Raw genomic sequence first — 21,702 nt, forward strand, 5'->3', positions numbered from 1 at the left:
ATTTTTTTACCTATTTCTATTTAAGTTTTCAGAGTATACATTTATATCATCGACAAAAGTAAATGGTTTTATCCCCTTTCCAGAGTTTATAAAAATGGAAATAACATTTCCATGTCATTTCATGTTTATCTTATTGGTGTTGCTAAATCAGATCTCCAAGACAGTTTCGAATAATAATGAAGATTGCAGATATCCTTGATTAGCTCTTAATTTTAATTGTAATGGGTTTTAAATTTACTGAAGAAAATACTGGGACTTTAGGTCAAGATGACAGAGTAGATAAACTCGCCTCCTCCCATAGCCACATCAAAATTACAACCACCACTTTTGAGAACCACCTGAAGACTAGCTGAACTGAACTTCTACAACTAAGGATATAAGAAAAAGCCATGTCAAGACTAGTAGGCGGGGCAGAGACACTAAATAGGCTTGTTCCCCACCCCCAGGTGGCAGTTAAGAATCGGGAGGTATATATCTTGGATTCAGAGGTCTCCTTTGAGAAGAGAGGCATCCCAGCCCCTTACTGGGCTCCCAAGCATGGAGCATCGGTGCTAGGAAGAAGAATCTCCACAACATCTGGCTGTGAGAACCAGTGGGTACTCCATCCAGGTGAGACAGAGGGATGCTGTAGACTAAGGTTTCCTCTTAAAAGGCCCGAGCATAGACTCATTCACTCACAAACACTTGCCCAAAGCTCCAATGAAGGAATAGCAGCTCGAAAAGCTCCAGGGACATACCAGGAAGAACTGAATTATCTGGCTTTAGGTCAAGGGCTGGAGGGCAGCTCTCCAGGATGGAAGTGCTAGCAGGTGCCATTGCTCCTTTGTTGAACCCTTCCCACACCCTGCTTGCAGGCGCAGGCCGGTGCAGGCAGGCACCAAATCTGAGTCTCCATCAACCTGGCTAACATCTTTTGTCTCCCCCTAGTGATTCCCTCAGACTTTGACCCACTCAAATCATGCACTGGCTTGAACTTCTTTTGATGACTGTTCCTCACAAGTGGCCTCCGTCCATGCTGTGGACTTTTCTACAATCTCTCAAAGGACCACAAACCCCAAACAGGCAGCAGCTGGCTTCTGCATGCCCTGTACCTCTTGCTAAGCAGCCCCAAGCCCCACACTGGTGGCAGTCAGCCTCTCCTAGGCACCTTCAAGCCCAGCACAAGCAGTTACCAGCTACATATCACTTTGTAGCTCCTACCAGGTGGCTCCAGGCTAGACACAGGTAGCAGCTGACTTTAGCCTGCATCAGAGCCCCTACCAAGGGTCCCAGAACCAACACCAGAGCCAGCTTCAGACCACACCAGAGCACCACCCAGTTAGATCCACAAATGACACACTCAAAGAATGGACTAGGCAGGCACCAGAGCCCCTCTAAAGTGAATCCTGTTCCATTCAGCCTCTGCACAACAGCTCATATGTTCTAGTCACAGCCAGTCCTCACAGCCAGTTAGCCTGAGGGTCAGTCTCACCTACTGATGTACCAGTAGCAATCAAGGCTCAACTATAACAGGAGGGCACGCACAACCCACATAAGAAGCACCCTGGGAGCACCTGGCTCAGTTGAGACTGCGCCACTCAGGAGACTGCGCCACTGGGCCCCTCAGGACACTTACTACATCAGGTCACCCTACCAAGACTAGGAGATATAGATCTACCTAATGTATAGAAAAATGTCCCAAATGAAAGAACAGGAAGAAACTCCACATAAAGAACTAAATGAAATGGAGGCAAGCAATCTACCAGATGCAGAGTTCAAAACACTGATTATAAGGATGCTCAATGAACTTAAGGAAAGAATAGATTAAGTCAGTGAAAACTTATACAAAGAGACAGAAACCATAAAAAAAGAACCAGTCAGATGAAGAATATAATTGAAATGAAGAAAACATTAGATGAAGTCAGTATCAGATGAGATGAAGCAGAGGATTGAATCAGCAGTTTAGAAGATAAGGTAGCAGAAAACAGCAAAAAGGAAAAAATTTAAAAATTGAGGATAGTTTAAGGGACCTATGGGATAACAGCAAGCATACCAACATTCACATCACAGAGAGAGAGCAAGGGATAGAAAACCTATCTGAAGAAATAATGACTGTGACTTCTCTAACTTGGTGAAGGAAGTAGACACACAAGCCCAGGAAGCACAGAATCCCAAACGATGGACCCAAAGAGGCCCACACCAAGACATATAATTAAAATGCCAAAGGTTAAAGACAGAATCTTAAAAGAAGCAAGAGAAAAGCAATTAGTTACTTACAAGGGTGCTCTCATAAAACTGTCAGTTGATTCTCAACAGAAACATTGCAGGCCAGAAGGGATTGGCATGAAATATTCAAAGTGATGAAAAGCGAGGCTCTGCAACCAAGATTACTCTACCCAGCAAAGCTATCATTTAAAATCGAAGGACAGACAACAAGCTTCCCTGACAAAAAAACTAAAGGAATTCATCACCACCACACCTGTATTACAAGAAATGTTAAGGGGACTTCTGGAAGTATGAGGAGGAGGAAAAAGAAATCATAAATATGAATAATAAAATGACTACATACTTATCAATAATTGTTTTAAATGGAAATGGAATAAATGCTTTAATCAAAAGACGAGGTGGCTGAATAGATAAGAAACAACATTCATCCATGTCCTGCTTACAAGAAACCCACTTTAGATCGAAAGACACACACACACTGAAAGTAAAGGATTGGAAAAAGATATTTCTTGCAGAGCGTAACAAAAAAAGCTGGAGTAGCAATACTTACATCAGACAAAATAGACTTTAAATAAAACAAAGGCTGTACCCAGAGATAGAAGAGAATATTTCATAATGATACAGAGATCAAGCCAACAAGAAGATATAACCCTCATAAACATTTACACACCCAATGTAGAACACCTGAACATATGAAGCTAATATTGAGGTCAACAGTAATACAGTAATAGGGGACTGGAACACCCCATTGACATCAATTGATGGATCGTCCAGACAGAAAATCACCACAGAAACAGCAGCCTTAAATGACACAAGACCTGAGGAATTTAATTGATAGTTTTAGAACATTTTACTTACATGGGGAATCTGAAACAACAAACAAGCAAAACAGAAACAAATACTTAGAGAACAACCTGATGGTTGCCATATGGAATGGGGATTGAGAACTTGGTGAAAAAGGTAAGGAAATTAAAAAGTACAAAATGGCAGTTACAAAATATTCATGGAGATGTAAAATACTGCATAGGGAATATAAATATAGTCAGTAATATTGTAATAACTACGTATGGTGCCAGGTGGATACTAGATTTATTGAGGGGATCACTTTGTAAGTTATATAAATGTCTAACCATTATGCTATAAACTTGAAACTAATACAATATTGAATATCCACTCTAATTAAAAGAAAAGGAAATATTTACTGTTGGTTTTTATTTTTAATATTACTTTTATTAAGAATAGCTGCTGAACTTTATCACATGTCTTTTCAGTTCCCACTTAATGTTAATAATTGTCTGCTATTTATCAATGTAGTTATTTAAATTAATATTAAATTTCATAATTTCTAATTTAATTTCCTAGAATAAATCTTTTTTGGAATATTTATATTATTCTTTGGATTCATTGTTGGATTCTATTTGCTACATTTTATTTAGAATATTTGTATTTATTTTCCCAGGTTATAGTTTTTTATTTTGTTTTTGCTGATATCTTATCAGATTTTGATTAAAGCTTTTCTGGCTTCCTTAAACAAATTGGAGAGCTTTCTGAGAACTGGAATGGTTTAAGATTGAAACTATCAGTTCTTTGTATTTTAATGATCCTCTTTGGACCGACTGTATATCCTGTTGTTCTTTGCAGTGGGAGTTCTCTAATCATCTATCCAATTTATTCTACGCAGTTAGTTTATTCAAACTTTCTAGGTTAATTTTGTAATTTTTTTTTTTTTTTGCTAAGGAAAATCATTCATTTCCTCTTAAATTTTCAAATTTATTGCTGTAAAGTTTAATGTATTATGCTCTTAAGATTGTTGTTTTTTCCCTATTATTCCTCTTTTTTCCTTAACCAAACTTTAGAAGATATTATTATTTTATTGAACCGTGTTTGAGTTGTTTTAGTTTATTTTCTGCATAATTAATTCAGCTTTTGTCTTTGGTTTTCAAACAGTATTGTGCATCAAAATCATTTGGAGTAATTGATCAAAATGAAAGCTAATTTCAGCTTATCATTCCCTGATTCAGTCTGTCAGGGATGGTCATGGTCTGAGAATTTGCATTTTATCAAGCATCTCGAATGATTTTGCTTGTGGTTCAGTGACAAAGTTTTGAGGAACTCTGCACCTGAGTTTATTCTGAAGAAGAATACCACTCTTATTTCTTATTATTTTTCTGATCAGCAACAAAAGAAGTCAACTTGCTATTTGAACTTCTTTCTGTGTTGGGGGCACATTGGCTTTTTTTTTTTTTTTTTTTAATTAGGAGGGAAATTTTTTTTCTCTTATAAAAACTATTTGAAGCTTTGGCTTCTCAGAAACACGATGGTTTTTTTTTTTTTTTTTGGTAGTAAAAGGCACACATGCTCAAATAACATACAAGCTTTTTTCCCTGTGGCTGGTGTACAAATGACCACCCTTGTTAAATCTGAGCTAAAAATTATTGTGATCAAAGGGAAAACAGAAGGGCCCAAGAAAGGAAATCCACGTTTTGCGTGGCCTTTAGATTTTACCAGGAGCCAGCAGGTGGCAGCAGTTCAACACAGGTTTATAGAGGCTTTATACTTCCTAGTCAGTTTAATTTGTAGGTTTATAATCCTTATTTTAGAGAAATGTCAATTGGGCGGAAGTATGCTTAGGAAGCAGAAAATGCCTTAGGGAAGCAAAAAAAATAAGTACTTAAAATTTAGTTCTTTATTATATCATCATTTTATTATGGTATGGCTTATTTTAAAGTAATGTGTTCATTTTTCTTATTATTTCAGGAATGAATTCTGTCATAATTTTTTTTCCATTTACCTGAAAAACTAGTTTTTTTTTTAACTAAAGAAGAGTGTCATCTTGTGGTGTCTCTTTAAATTGCACTTAAAGATCCGGAGAGAGTTACTGGATTTCATTTGTAAGCATCCATTTGTGAAGCTGTATCTTGGAGAGACAGGTCACAACTACTTGTTAGTCCAGCTCCATTGTATGCCAATATATTCATTTCTAGACCTGAATTTCAGTTTATTTTCTATAGTTGAGTTTATTAATAGGGAGCCATTTATTTACCTGGTTAAAAAAAAGGAGAGGGAGAGAGTAAGTTCTTGGAACTGAGTGCTCAATGCATTTTTGAAAGCTTTATGTTACATAGAGACGTTACTCAGTCAAACTGCAATTAATTAAAAACATCTTAAAGCTTTAGCAAAAAAAAGGGGAAAGGAAGATGTTTTTTCTAAATAAAGTTAAAAGTTATTAGTGATGAAAGCCTTTCTTCAGACAAGGATCACTTCCCTTTAAAAGGGCAACATTTTAAATGTCAGTGTCTAATAATACTTGTAAATGGTATTCTTATTTAATTTTGCTTGACCATTTTTTTTAAAGCTTGAGTAGCCCTTTCTATAAATGTTAGAAAAATGTTCTGTTGGTTCAAATCTTGTCTCCTTATAAATGAAACTAAGAGATCTGTATATTCCTGTTTAGAGGTTTTTTTCATAAACCTGTCATTTACATATTAATATTTATTTACTGTTTATGGTGTCATTAATATATAATATGTAGACATCATAATTTTTGTAGTATGTTTTATTGAATCATAAATCTAAATAAAAATACTCTATAAGAGCTTGAAGGAAACCGAATATAGTAGTTGTATCCATAGTGGGGTTTTGGGAAGAGGAATATTCTAGAAATGCAGTGAGATCTGAGGTATCATTTGTTAAGAAAAACTTGGGAAATGGTTTTTCTCAAGAAATTGTGGCATACAGGAAAGAACATCATCCATTGGACTGCAGGCTACCAGGATTTGAATCTTGGCTCTGCCATTTTTTGTCATTGGAGTCCCAGGCATTTTATTTAATCTTTTCGAAACAGAGCTCTTTATCTTCTTAAAATAAGGTAATAATTTCACCTTCATAGGGTTTGGTAATAATTAAATGAGATGGTAAAACACGAAAGCATTTATTCGATACAGCGCTTTTACACTGTAGTCATTCAGTAAGTGTTCCATTTACCAGTGAAATTTTAATTCTCTTGCAATTCATCTGTGAAATGTTAGAATGATTTTCAGCAGCTTTGAACATAGTTACATTAACATTTTTTGTCTAGAAGAGGAATATGATCGGGGGATCAGGACATTATAGATGCCATTTGCATAAAGTGTTTTCAGAACACTTTGTAAAACTGTCAATGGAGGTTATTCAGAAATAATTTAATATTCTGATTTAAGGTTTATCCAAGAAAATATTTTATTGCAGACAGTCCATTTAAAAATTAAAATGTACCCTTTGAAAATTAAATTTCAAAAATCAGGAATATTCAGGTTGTTTTACTTTATCATTTAACTTAAGAGAAATGCTATGTGTTTTCTTTTGTATATTAGTTTAATTAATTTGGGCTTTATATTTACATACTAGAATGTCTTAATCATTTTATTGGATATTGTGCTCATTTATCTGATAATTAGACTTCTAGCAATCTGTCACTTATGACTTTGTATTTAAAAGAAAATGGTTTAAAACAACCTTTTTAATTATGTATGAAATGAAGAATAACGACTTTAAGAAGTTTAGCCCTGCATTCTTCCTAATTTTACTTCACTAGATTAGACGCAGTGAAGGGCATATTGAGATCACTAGAAAGCTTTACTTTGAAACAAATGTTTTGAGGAAGAAGTCTCATTTTATTTTATCTTATTAATATCTTTAAGTTATATCACTCATAAATTGCTCAGTGGGGGAAATAATAGTCAAGCAGTGTATTTGAAGCAAAATGGGAAAGTTTACCCTCACCCTTATTCTTCCCGACCACTAGTCTCACTCTAATCTTACTGTCCTTTACAATGGTAAACACTATTAACAGCCCAGCATGTGTCTGCCTATACCTTACTCTGCTGTCCTGTTACAACATTTGTTATTTCAACATGTATGGATTTATACTGTACATACTCTGCATCTTTTTTTTCAGTTATTATCTTGGAGATCTTTCTATGTCAGTGTATAAGTCCACGTCAGTATATTTAACACTTATTTGGAATTATATATCCCAGCAAAGGAGAATTCACACCAAGGGGAACCACAGAGCGTCTCAGTAAGAGGATGTTAAAAAGGATTTATAAGATTGGGCTTATACTGGGTGATTTGGGGGAGGATTCGGTCATTCTAAGAAGTTTATGCCAGCTGTGTTTGTCATTGCATTTTCATTGTTTAATTCAGTGTTATGTAAATCAGTAAAATATGAGTACAAAAGGAAGGAAAGATACTGTTTCAAAGAAAACTAAATTGTATGCTTTAGAAACATAGGTAACTAAAAAGCTTGAGGCTAGTTAGGACATTATTTATAGTTAACTAAATTTTATTAATATATGCATTAATCTAAGTTCTAGGAGCAGGGAATGAAATATGTGAATCAAGGATTGTTTTTGTTCTGTAGGAAAAACTTAACTGAAAACTAAAACAACAAAAAATTATTGAATGTATTGTATGAGAGGAAGTTTATTTTCCGAATTGCAGGCCTTTTTCTGTATTTTCTTGTAAAATATTTTAATGATGCAATCCATCTTACAGCTTTAAATTATGAGGACATGGCACAATAAAAATGTGTTAACAAAAGCCTAAGTTAGTAGTCTAAATGTAATGTTTTCATACCACAGGCTGATGTCTGTGTAGACATTTAGAACGTAATGTGACATTTCCAATTAGTTAAAAATGCTGATCATTAACTTTAAGAGTGAAGAATAGATTACTGCATTGTATTAATTATCTATTTTTATGCAGCAGTTTATTTCAAACTTAGTGACTTATTGTATTGATTACCTCGTTAGGTATATATAAAAGTTGAATAACTATGCTGTATACCTGTAATTAGTATAATATTGTATGTTAACCATATTTTAATTTAAAAACTTAGTGACTTGAAACAATAAACATTTTGTCATCTCACAGTTTCTGTAGGCCAGAAATCAGAGTGGCTTAGCTGGTGGTTCTGTCTCAAGGTTTCTCATAGGATTGTAGCCAGGAAAGATGTCAGCCAGGACTGCAGTGATCTGAAGGGGTGACCAGGGCTGGAGGGTACCCTGCCAAGATGATTCGCCCACAGGGTGCTGGTTGTTGTCAAGAGCCTTAGGTTCCTCCCCATGTGGGTCTACCACGTGCAGTCCAAGAGAAAGAGCAAGACTGACGTGAGGTCTTCTGTGACCTAGTCTGAGAAGTCATATACCATCACATCTACTGTATTTTTTTGGAAATGAGTCAGTAATACAGCTCATACACCTATGGAGGTGAATTAGGTTACTGTACTGTAGATATTTATTCTGTGCGTGTATGTATGGACCAGTGAGTGGGAGAGATTAATTTATAATATTTGGCTGCTTTTTAGGACACTGCCTTAGGAAAACCACGAGAGGTATTTCGACTTCCTACAGATCTGACAGCATGCGACAATCGCCTTTGTGCATCTATCCATTTTACATCTTCTACCTGGGTTACCTTGTCAGATGGAACTGGAAGATTATATCTCATTGGAACTGGTGAACGTGGAAATAGTGCTTCTGAAAAATGGGAGGTAAGGTGTTTTGTTTTTTTAAGATTTATGCAAAGTCTGTATATAGAAGTTAATGACCTTAATTTTGAAATGACACTTTTTAGGGATAGTTTATGTGTGACCTTTTGGTTTTTATAATATATAATGTTTTGAATATCTTTAATTATAAAGTATATACCTTTCACAAAACTAATATGTTAACCATTCCTGATTTGATCTGGGGTCAATGTACTTGTCAAGAATTGCATTCATTTTTCAACAAATATTTATTGAGTGTCTTATATGTGTAAAGCAGTACACGAAACATTGACATTTGCCTTCTTCTTGAAGGAGAGTTAGCCAGAAAATTACATTAGCATATCTTTTCTCTTCTACTCATGTTTATTTGCTGGTGTATCTGTGGTCTAGCACGCTTCCACTGCACCACTCTGCTAGCTGTCTGGTATGCTTACATTGGTCAAATAGCGAGTTTACCAGAGTATTTCTACTTAGAAAAATACACTACAACATAAATATAATAAGGTGCCAATCTCTAAGGTACCATTTTTACTTCAGTTTTCTTAAAACAATGTAACATTTAAATCTGAGGGGCAGGTTAGGATTTTAATAGTAATTAAATAAGGAATTGATTTCTCTAGAACCATAGTTTTTGAAAGTGTGGAGAAGAGTGATATTGCAACTGTCTCAATCTCAGCAGATGGCATTAGGTTCTGGGTCAATAAAGAGATATATTTATCTCTTCTAAAACATTTTTATCAGACCAACAGATAACTACCAAGACCAGGCTTTAATTATTTAAGAAAAACCAAGAAAGCCTTGGTTCAAAATGGTTTACCTTTCTTACTAAGTTATACTAAATGGTATAATACCAAATTTTATTGTGTTCATTAAACTAAACAGAAAACACCATATATGACCAGAACAATAGTCTGTATACTGGGGGCCTTTGCAGGCCTTTGCAGTAAGCAGTTTTGATACTCATTAAACATTGTGATATTTTCTAATCTGGCCTCCAGTAGTAACTTTTTTTTTTTTTCTTTTGCTGAGGCAGTGTGGTATATTGCACAACTACCTGAAACAGTTGGAAGAAGTTGGGAGAACAATGAGCAGGAAAATATGAATGAGAATTTATCTATTATCAAGCTGAGTTGATTCTGTTGGTTTTGAGCAGGAAGAGACACTCACCTTCAACTTAAAATAACACTGCATTTTTAGCTAGAAGGAAATTCATATGGGTTTATAATTCATTTGGTTTCTGCTGTGCATATCCTCTTGGCACACATTAGGCCTTCAATAATGTTTTTAAAATCAGTGAAAACTTTGAATCTATTTCATGCTTTAGTGTACATTGCCATAAGAAAATAAGCATTCTCTGAGTTGTTTTCAGTTAATAATAACTTTAGGGATCTGGGAGGTAGGGAGTGAGAAAGCAATGGGACTTGGGCATTAACTGAGTGGGAGGGATACTATAGAAAACTTAGGGGTTTGGTGTAACAGCAGAGAAGCTAAAGGTGGGAGTTGTTAGGGGGTGTGGTAGGCCAAAAGGGGCCAAGCCAGCATGATGGTGATGACTGAAGTGTAGAAAGAAATGAGACAGACCACTGCATGCTTTCCAAATGCGTTGCCTCTAATATCATGGGGTGCTGTATATCAACAATATCACGGTTGAGTTGTTGGCCTTGTTCAGAAGACTGGAAACTGTAGCCTGACAATTTTTAAAAGTCCAAGACATCTGCTCTCTGGTCTGATTCCAGTCCCTTTGATGTACATGAGAGAGAAAGAGAAGGAAGCAATGACTAGCTACTTGTACCAGGCAACACTTACTATTTTTCCTTCTTCCCTTTGTCTCACCTAGTCCCCCAAACAAAAGTAAAACTCAGTCAACCAACTAAAAACCTGTCTTTATCACCTCTGTTTTGAGTATTTGAATTTTTGTTGTTTTTCTGCTTATGAAAGACTTTGGAGAGGATTCCAAAGGTCTGCTGTTTGAATAATTTTGATGGAGTTGCCCAAACACATAGGGAAATTGATGGCATTAAAGTGGACTGCTTTATAAGGCTTTTAGGGAGAAGCAGATATGAGGGGGTTCTAGATATAGGGTTTAAGAAAAAGCTAATTTTTGTCTTTCAGTTAGGCATTTTTTAATCTATTTTTTTATTTATTTGAAAATCTTTTTTAGAGATAAGTCTTAAAACCTCTCCTATTTAGTATTTACTCTAATAAAAATATAATAGCCTTAGATTATATGTTCCTGGTATAAAAAAGAATTTGATGACTTTGTGTGTGTCTCCATATGATGCTTAGATTTCTTTTTTAAAAAGCAACCACAGTATTATATTTTAAATAGAATTGTTTGAATTACACCTTGTAAATATAAAAGACTCTTTTAGGGAAATAAAGTTTAAGTGATTTTTAATTCTTCAGACTTGTATTTTGTAAACTTTCAGAAAACACAGCAAAGCAAAATAAAAATAGGAAAAAATTGCCCATCCCCCACAAACACTACCAAGAAACTAGGGAGAAGAAAACAAATAAATCATTTATGAGACAGGATAAGAGATGGAAGAACGAATAGTATTGACCTTCTCAAGTCCTCTCTTTTTATATAGAGCACTGTTTTCACTTGATAATTCTTTTCTAGGAGATTGCTTTTAGTTCTTTCTCCTTTAGATGCTGTTTGGATGCCTTGTTATTTTCTTTGTTTTTAAGCCAAGAGTACTTTGTTTTGAAATCTGTTCAACAGAGAAAACTGACATTTTTATAAAGTCTTTCCAGAGGGGCAAGAGGTTGGGATACTGGGAAAAGGGGTGAAGGATTAAAGAAGTACAGATTAGGAGTTGACAGATGGTCACGGGGATGAGGAGCACGGCATAGGGAATGCAGTCAGCAATAAGGTAATGGCTGTGTGCAGAGCCAGAGGGAAAATAGAGCTATCAGGGGGGATCGTTTCATAAACTATAAATGTCTAACCAATGTACTGTATACTTGAAACTAATAAAATTAAATTAAAAAAAATAAAAGACCACATGTTTGAGATACAGAATTCCCCATGCCAATGTAGGTTAAGAAAAATTGAAGGTATAATTTAACACTTTATTTAAAGTTAGTAAGGAAAACAAATTTCTACTTCAATTGCCAAGAAGTATATATAAGTAATTGTATTATGGAAGAAGATCCTGTGTAACATTTCGTTATAAAGTTTAGTAATTTGTCTGTTGATTAATTCAATACATAATAAAAGTTGATTGAATATCAAAAAAAAAGTTCTTCAAGGAATATTATTTAAATTGCAACCTTTATTTAAAGACTTTTTTCAATTTTGTATTTCTTAAAATAAATCCAGATTAATTGTTGGATTGTTAGAATTTATATATTCCCTCTGCTGTGGGCATTCATGTAATGTATACATTTTCATGTGGGTCATCTTTTTTTTTTATTTTTGTAGATTATGTTTAATGAAGAGCTTGGTAATCCTTTTATTATATTGCATAGTATCTCACTGCTGAAAGCAGAAGAACATTCAGTAGCCACTCTGCTTCTTCGAATAGAGAAAGAAGACTCATACATGAAAGGAAGTGGTTTCTATGTTTCGTTGGAGTGGGTCACTATCAGTAAGAAAAATACAGGTAAAACGTAAAAAAGTCCTGAAACTCTTCATGGTAGTTGCCATAATTTAGTAGGTTTGAAATGCACAGTTGCCCTATAAATGCTGTTTGCTTTTTTGGGGGCTTTGTGTTAGGATTCTACTACCTGCCACCCAGTGGAATGAATATCTGTAGTTTCTCCTGAGGTATGGGTTACAAAAAAAAAATGTGCTTCTCAAGTCAGTTATGCCTTTTTGTATAAAGGAGACACTCTACATAATTTTAAAAAAATTTAAAGTGTATACTTTTAATATATACAAGAATATATACATGTACACACAAAAATTTATATAAAACTAAATGTGAATTAATTATAAATTACATTGTAATTGAAGTATAAATTAAATATAACTACCTAGATGGAAATGAATACCTTTATTTCATTAAATCACAATTGTGATTTCCATCTAATTGAACTTTGTCCTTTATTTCTACTCTCAGGGCGACTCTTAAATTTTTCTCTCACAAAGTGCTTTTGTGTGTAGAAAAGTCTTGAGTTTGTCTTTTTTTTTTTTTTGAAATTGTCAAAATTCTAACTTAGACATTAAAAATTACTTTTTTTCTTTATTAATGAGGATTCCTTTAATGGTGTGGCCTTGCTCTTTGCCAGGGCTTAGCTCTTATTAACTCATCAAGTGGTTTTTTTACTATAGTCAAGCACTAAGGGAGCTTGTTTCTATGATTCTGTTATTTTTATCAGTAGTTTTTAACATACTCATTTAACTTAACAGTCTTAAATTATCATTGATTTTTATAGAAAAAGATTTCTTTACCATAGCTGCTAGTTTACAATCCGATAAAGGCTATTAGCATTTGTTTTCTAAGAGGAATTTTTTATTTCAAAATGAACTGTATATACGTATATGAATATGTGCATATATGTACATAGGTACATGTGTGCATGTGTGTGTGTATATATAATCAGAATAGTTTATAAGTAAGCTGAATAAATTTCCTAGATTTGTTCTTCGAAGTATTTGATGTAATTTGTTTGTTTTTCTACCGAGTGTTGCAGTTTCATTACTGGAGGAACACAGTGTCTTAAAACTTTAGGTGGTGGAAAACTTTTTCTGTAAAGGGCTAGCTGGTAACCATGTGAACTGTATCATAACTACTCAGCTATGACATTGTGGTGCAAAAGCAGCCAGACAATACATGAATGATATAGCTATATTCCAATAATAACTTTATTTATGGACATTGACGTTTGGATTTTATATAATTTTTACATATATTTAAATATTCTTTTGACTTTTTTTAACCATTTAAAAATATATAATTCATTCTTTGGCACAAGGCTTGTAGTGTGTAGGTCCCTGCTTTAGATAAGAAAAGCTTTATTTATTTTTTCTTAATGTATATAACATCTTATAGGAGAATTGTCATGAATGTCACTTCTTTTCTCCACGACACTTGGTTCTGTGACTGCTTTAGCTCAGTCCACAGTCGCTGTCATCAGATTGCCTCAGAACATGGCGGCACTCTGCTCCAGCTCCATCACCTGTATTCTCGTCATCTTTGTGTTCTTGCTTCAAATGGACAGATGCATTTAGACTTACTTTTTTCTCCCATAAAATAATTTCAGTCATTGTAATTATAGAAACATTCTTTTTGTGGTTCATTTTATCTTTTTCTTCCTAATGTCTCATTACTTTTTTTCCTCCTATTACTAATATAATGTGTAACTTTATTTTTAATTGAACATACATAGCAGTGTTTTTCTAAACTGTGTTGAGTGGAACATTTGATAAATTATATTTTGTGGTCAAGTTTTAAAATATAGCCATATGATATTCCCATTACACATTAAGCATATTAAAGTTTCTTAAAATTTTGAGTGAAAAATCTTAATTTTAACCCAGAATTTCCCAACTTATTTAACCATGGAATTCACTTGAGACCTACCTATTATTTTCTGTCCCACACATATTGGGAAAAGTATCCTGTAATTTAGACACAGTATCTAAATTTGGGTCTTTAGAGGCAGGTAGGACTCTTCACCCTGCATTTACCTGTGTAGAGAAAATAGGAGTTTTTAGTTCATTCATGAAATGAAGTATCTATTCTTAAATATGTGTGAATAAACGTGTGAATGTAGGTGAGGGTTTAGAGTAAAACCAATAATAGATGTTTTAGGATCAGTTGTATGGTTATGTATAACTCAGGTGACACTGAGTTATGATTTTGACTACTCAGTGTGACACTTACACGTAGAACCCATTTTAATGGAGTGACAGTGTAAGTAAAAGTATGTACTCAACTGAAATGTTTGGGTTACTTTTTTACAGCAAAAAGTAACATTTTCATAGAATAAATTCAGGTAATTTACCAGAAATTTTTAGAATACAGTTGTTTATATCTTAAAAACTCTGAGTATAATTATTTATGTTTGATTATAGTAGGCATGTAGACCTATATCCCAATGTATATAAAAAACATTTCTACTTTCAACATTTTCATTTTATGAAAACCCCTTATCAGCAGCTAGAACAGGTAGAAAAATAGTCCACACACACTTTTTCCCTTGTCTTCAATTTGTGGCTCTTTTCAGAAGATGCCCATCATATACTTGCTGGGAAAGTAGATGGACTATAGTCAACGAAAAGGTAGAGTCTTCAGAGGCTGATATTTCAGCTAAGTCAAACGCTTTCATGCTCTATAGCACTGCTGTCCTGTAGAAATTTCTGCGAGATGGACATGTTTTATATTTGTACCATTCGGTGTGCTAGCAGCTATCTGTTTGTGACTGTTGAGCATTTGAAATGCGGCAAGTGTGACTGAGGAAATGAATTTCCAATTTTACTTAATTTTAATTAAATAACCACTTGTGACCAAGGGCTATCACATTGGATAGCACAATCTAAAACAATTTTTATCAGATCCAGTATTTTAAAATAGGGATATATTTCCAAAGTATTAGGTGGTCAGTTTTTTTTTTTATCTTTATAAAAAGACATCTAATAATGTGCCTTTTCATAATTTAGGATATTTAATTTCAATTGAAATTAATATACCAATATTTTCAGAGTATTTTTAAAATAAGTTATTTGTAAGTTTTCTAAACATACTTTATTTTCTTTCAGATAATAAGAAATATGAAATTGTTAAGCGTGATGTTCTCCGTGGAAAGTCAGTGCCACATTATGCTGCTATTGAGCCTGATGGGAGTGGTCTCATGATTGTCTCCTATAAGTCCTTCACATTTGTTCCAGATGGTCAAGATACTGAAGAAAGTAAGGATGAAAACATGTCAGAGAAAATCAAAGGTAATTTGACTTTTAATCTTCATAGAATTCAAGATAGGTGCTTAATTTTTTTTTCTTTATATTTCCCAGAATAACTGGGAATATCTTTTGTAAAAGATACCACCTAAATAGTATAAACTAGTTTAATTGAGTAATTTTGTAATTAACCAAAAATGTTTATATATAATATAAATATTATATATAACATATATATTACCTTAGCTCATAGGCTGTTTAATAAATATCCAAAGTATAAATAATGTTTGTTTGTTGTTGGCATTTGAGAAGCCAACATATTGTATTGAAGATAATAATCTTTTAAATAAGCTCACCTCTGTTCATTATAGGTGTACACTAATGTACATGTTTTCACTTTTCCTACCAGATGGAAAGTTGCTTGAGGGCAAAATCTCAGCCTGTTTTTTGTGTGGAATGAATGAATGAATGAATGGCGGTAATGTTTTAGAATGAAAAGAGTAATAAGGTCTTTCAGGAGAAATTTATATTTGTATACAAAGAATATATATTATTTTAAAGATAAGAGGCCATTCCTCTGTAATCATTACTGTTCATATTCCTGATGTTTATGGGCAGAGAAGAGTATATTTTCTTGAGATTTTCACAATATTTAACAATTATATATAATTACTCTGACTACGTTTTGTTTCATAACATTTAAAATAAAATTAGTTTATTTTTATATATTTATCTCTAAAAATGAATTTTTGAAAGTATTTGTAAATACTAAATTAATACATACTTGAAAAATATTTTCCCCGCGTTTATAAATACCATCTAAGACAAGAGTTTTGCTTAGTGTGGCCTTTTATTTAGTCTCTTAACAACTTGGTTTCCTCATGTGATCTTTTTGTTAGATTACATCTAAGATCTCTCTTCGAATAAATTCTACTATTCTGTCTTATTTACAGTGTTAAACTCTCCTAAAGCTTAGCCAGAACAGCTATTCACATCTCTAAACCACATGCCCTTTAGAACTTAACTCCGTAGGTGAGCAGTTGTGAAGGAATGAAAGAATGCCTTAATCCTTGGAACCACATAACGTAATAGCTAGGATCATGTGGTTCTAAGACGGATTGCAGCCTAGGTGGGACACCTGTGTTTAAATCACGACCTACCAGTCCAGGTATTTTTCTTGTTGATACTTCACATTGTATTTTGAATTCCTCCTGAATTTATTATTAGGTATGTTCTTTCCCTTTAACCTCAAATTCCCTTCATTTTTCTGTTTCCCCTCTAATAAACAGTCCTTACTAAATTTCTTGTACCTATTTTCTGTTGGGAAATTTATTCCATATTTACTTTGTCATATGATTTTCACAATAATAAAGGAAAATAATTTTAAAAAGTTATGGATAGCTTGTTAATTATAGCATATTTTCTTTTAAACAGTCTTCCAAGTATACTAGTTTCATTTTCTGTGAACCTAACGGAGACTGATATTGTTTATTGCCCATTTAGTATTGTTACAATGATATAAATAATAGTATTTTCTTTGAAAGACCTAAAACAATATCTCTAAAATCATAAAAAGCAACTAACAACCGAGAAAATTATTTAGATGTTTTTATATATTTAATGGAGACAGGATTAAAAAATTATGACTTTCCCTTTAGTCTTATTTCCATGTTTTTAATTTATACTAAAAGTTCATGTGATTTAGCAAACTCCTCCCGTCCATATCTGGCAGAAGATATTCATTATTATGTATAAACTGCCTTAACTTTTGCAGTAGAGAGAAATATGAATAAAACAAATTACTTCCCTTAAGGAGCTTATAGTTATCAATCTTTTAAGCTACAGTTCAGAGTTTTTCATTAAAAGTATTTCTAAAGGCAGAGAGGATCTGAGAGGCTACTTAAAGGAATGTGACACAGGTTAGAAATTACCTCAAAGGAACAATTTTTTTCAGAAAATTCATGCATATTTTGTATTTTATTTCTATGATATAGTTTTATTAAATTTCTTAACATCAAGTAAAAGTGACCCTTTTAGAAGATACACCATACTTATGCTATATCTTTGAGCATAGCTGGTACCTCCAAAGTTTTTACATAAAACAGCACAAAAAACCCCTAATATTAACTCACATCTAATGAGTTTATAATACATTTAGATAACAGGATTAATATTAAAGGTTTTATATATGTTAGCTCATTTAAATGTCAACAGTCCTAGAAGTACATAATATTCTGTTATTTTACAGATTAGGAAAATAAGGCTCGGAGATAAAATTACATATCAAAATTAATAAATGATTGAGCCAAGATTCAGATACAGGACTAGTCAGCTCTGGAGCACAGGTTCCTAACCACTATGTTATATTTCTTCCTGATGAGTGGGTAGACAGAGTAATGCTTCTGGATGCCATTAGGCAACTTTTTATTCATTTTTCATGTAAGCCCTGTTTTCTTAGTTCCACAGTGATAGCATGACGGGTCAAACGGTGTTTCTTTAGCAGCTAGCTTTTTAGGAGACAGGCCGAGGAGATGGAGAAGATAAAGGGAGATTCTTTTACTGGGAACTTAGACAAAATAAGCTGATAGCTTTTGAATTTCCTATGAAACTGCTTTCATGCAACAAAGTTGTGGGATAGAATAACTAATACCTTTATAAGGAAAATATATCTTTTATTTTGGGGTGAATGTATGTCCCACCAAATAATAGTAACAGTGGTCTCCTGTATCACAGCATTACATTGCCCTAACATAGGTAAATCAAGGCAGTGGTGAAAATTTCAAACAGTGGCTTATGACATATTTGATATTTTTTTGAATTAGGAATCCACTGCATGTGGTGTGTGGTGTGTGTGTGTGTGTGTAAGGGAAGATGGAGAAAGAGAGAAAGATAGGTACTTGGAGGCAGGGAGAGAAGGAATGGGGATAAAGGATTGCTGGAGTATCAGGTAAGCGTGGAAGAGGAAAATGTCAATTGCTATAACTCTTTGAGTGAAAATTCTCCAAAAAGATCTGTATGTGTTTGTTTTATAATTCCTTTTTTGTGAGATGATCACCGGAAAATATGCTAAGATTCTTTTGGATAGGCGTACTTTTGTATATTCTAGTCTTTAATTTTTTATGTTCTATTCTTAATTTCTGAATTATGTAATGCATTTTTCATTTCCTAATAGAACCTCTGTATTACTGGCAACAGACCGAAGATGAGTTGACAGTAACAGTACGGCTTCCAGAAGACAGTACTAAGGAGGACATTCAAGTACAGTTTTTGCCTGATCACATCAACATTGTGCTAAAGGGTCAGAGTTTCTTGGAAGGAAACCTTTATTCATCTGTTGATCATGAAAGCAGTACATGGATAATTAAGGAGAATAATAGGTATGTTTTTTATAGTTTTATTTATATTTAAAATTTCATTTTCTATTATTTTTTTCTTTTATTCTTTCTACAGGGTTACCTTAAAGGTGAATACTATAACTGCTCTGTCTTTAATGATTATTTTTCTTAAGGTAGATGACATAAAAATGGAATTATGTCAAAGAACATAATCGTAGTTAAGATTAAAGATACTGGTATAGTTATTGCTTGCATTATATGGTAGTGCTTTTCATTACCGACTCTGGATACAATAATAATAACAGTAACAATAATAATAATTAATACGTGAAATGGTTATTTTAATTCGTTCTTTTTACATTTTTTAATAGAAATAATTTTTTTCTATTACCTTGAATTTGTTGACTACATAGTACATTACTAGTTTTTAAAATTTAAGGTATGTCAAAGGCTGTACAGTGAGAAGCCTTCCTCCAACCCCGATCCTCTGGTCACCTATCCCCTAACTCCCCACCACCACTGTTCACTTTTATGAGTATTCAAGCAGCATATATATTCTTTTCTCTTTTTTTTTTTTTCACAAAAAAGGTTTCAGCACATACTACACACAGTTATACAGCTTGCTTTTATTGTTGACTTTGAACAATAAATGTTGGAGAGCTTTCCATAAAAAATAATTATCTTTTTTATCCTCTTATGGCTTCATGTGTTTTACTCTTATCAACTGCATAATCATTTAAAAAATTGGTCTTCTATTGTTGGATATTTAGTTGTTCCCAGTCTTTTGCTATAGTGAATAACTTACTTCCCTGTTTGTATGTGTACGTGTGTATTTATATATTCACATGTGCAGGAATATATATGGAGAATACCTACAAGTAGAATGGTTCATATTTCTTTGAAAATTGTGGATAATAAATATTTTTCTTATGTAAATTAGCCATTTACATTTCTTTTGTGAATTATGTGTCCAGGACACATTCACAAAAAAGAAATACATGGTAAATTCAGTGTCATCAAAACAGAGCTTTTCAGTACATCAAAACTGAAGATTTTTTTCTTTTCTAAAGACACCATTAAGAAAACAGAGGCAAGCCATCAGCTGGGAAAAAAATAGTCCCAGTACTCATATTAAATAGAGAACTTGCATTCTTAATATATAATGAAACCCTACTACAAATTTATAATAAAAGACCACCCAGCTTTTAAAATGGTCAAATGATTTAAATAGACATGTCATAATAGAAGATATATGAATGGCTAGTAAGCATATGAAAAAATAATCGTCATTAGTCATTAGAGATATTAAAGCCAGATGAGACACCGATGCATGGCTACAACTAAAAAGATTGACAGCATCAGATGTCGACAGGGATGTGGACCACCACCAACTTATACATTGCTGGTGGGAATGGAAATGATACAGTCGCTTTGGCAAACTGTTTAGCAGTTTCTTATTAAGTTAAACATATACCCAGAAATTGGTTATTCTTTGTTACTCAGAAATTCTACCTCTTGATATTTACCCAAGAGAAATGAAAACACATTTCTAAATATCTTTTTATAAGAAAACACAATTGTCTTATAAAAAATAAGACAATTGTTCCCCCAGACTATAAAAGTATATTCATAGCTACTTTATTCGTAAAAGCCAGAAACTGGAAACTGGTCAATATTCATGAAAAGGTTGAATGGATAAATACATGCGGTGATATATTCATTCTGCAATATTCTGCCATAAAAAAAAAATTGAACTACTGATAAACACAACAATCTGAATATGAATAAATCTCAGTAACATTATGTGGAATGAAAGAAGCCCGAGACATAAAAGTGCGTACTGATCGATTCTACACATGTGGAGTTCTAGAACTGGCAAGACTAATCTATGGTGGTACCAACCAGAGTAATGGTTACCTCTAGGGGTAGAAGGGTCAACTGGAACAGGGCATAAAGCAGCTTTCTGGATGGTTCAGTATCTTCACTGGGTTACACGGGTATATGCATTTGTCAAACTCAATGAATTCTACACTTAAAACCTGTGAATTTCATCTATATACCTCAACAAGAGCAGTATGTTAAAAAAGGTAAACAAAGATCAAGGGATTTATAAAACTGTAATCTTCTGCCCCCACTACCATGCCTCTTTGTAAATCCGTTGTCCCAGATACTTCACACCCCAATCATTTAGATTACTAAAATTATACTCTTTCATTATCTATCAAGTCTTAGTAATTGTTGAATTCAGTGATGGATTAATGAATAGTATTAGGCATTTAATTTTTAAAAGTGGTTAAATTTGGTCAGAAGTTGCTATAAGGTAGATATTTTTACTCTAAATATAGTTCTTGATTAGTAGTATATTACCCATGTGAGTCTCTAGTATATCTAGACCCAGATGAGTCTAAACCCTGAGAGTGTAAGAAATATATATCTAGTTCAAAAATATGTTAAGCTTCAAAAGCAGATATCTTGAATTCATTTTCTTAATGGAGAAATTTGATGACTTGGTAACACTTTTTAGTATATTATTTTAAAAACTCAGTCATCTTTTTAAATATATTCTTTTAAATATATTTTCCATCTCCACATATTCTATTTAAACATATTTTATGTGTGTGTGATAGAGTTGAGGGTAGCATTACAAATTAGCAAACCAGCTAGAACATCTTGTTAAATATGTCATTAAGCAGTAACCCAGCAAAGGTTTATGAAAATAGCTGGACCTCATGCAGATATTTTTAGCCATTTAATACGTGAATATAGACCAGTATTGTTTTTTTTCC

The 21,702-nt window shown here is 33.3% G+C and overlaps 1 protein-coding gene across 1 annotated transcript in view; it reads left to right on the forward strand.

The window, feature by feature from the left end:
* The window catches only part of NUDCD1 (NudC domain containing 1), a 58,321-nt gene that overhangs the window by 13,206 nt on the left and 23,413 nt on the right, over positions 1 to 21,702 (forward strand). The window contains exons 3-6 of the mRNA XM_006916608.3: positions 8,552 to 8,737; positions 12,162 to 12,342; positions 15,444 to 15,626; positions 18,754 to 18,958. Of these exons, the coding sequence (XP_006916670.1) occupies positions 8,552 to 8,737; positions 12,162 to 12,342; positions 15,444 to 15,626; positions 18,754 to 18,958 (755 nt within the window). The remainder of the gene's footprint in view (positions 1 to 8,551; positions 8,738 to 12,161; positions 12,343 to 15,443; positions 15,627 to 18,753; positions 18,959 to 21,702) is intronic.

Source organism: Pteropus alecto, unplaced genomic scaffold (genome assembly GCF_000325575.1).
Source record: "Pteropus alecto unplaced genomic scaffold, ASM32557v1 scaffold164, whole genome shotgun sequence".
Classification (NCBI taxonomy): domain Eukaryota; kingdom Metazoa; phylum Chordata; class Mammalia; order Chiroptera; family Pteropodidae; genus Pteropus; species Pteropus alecto.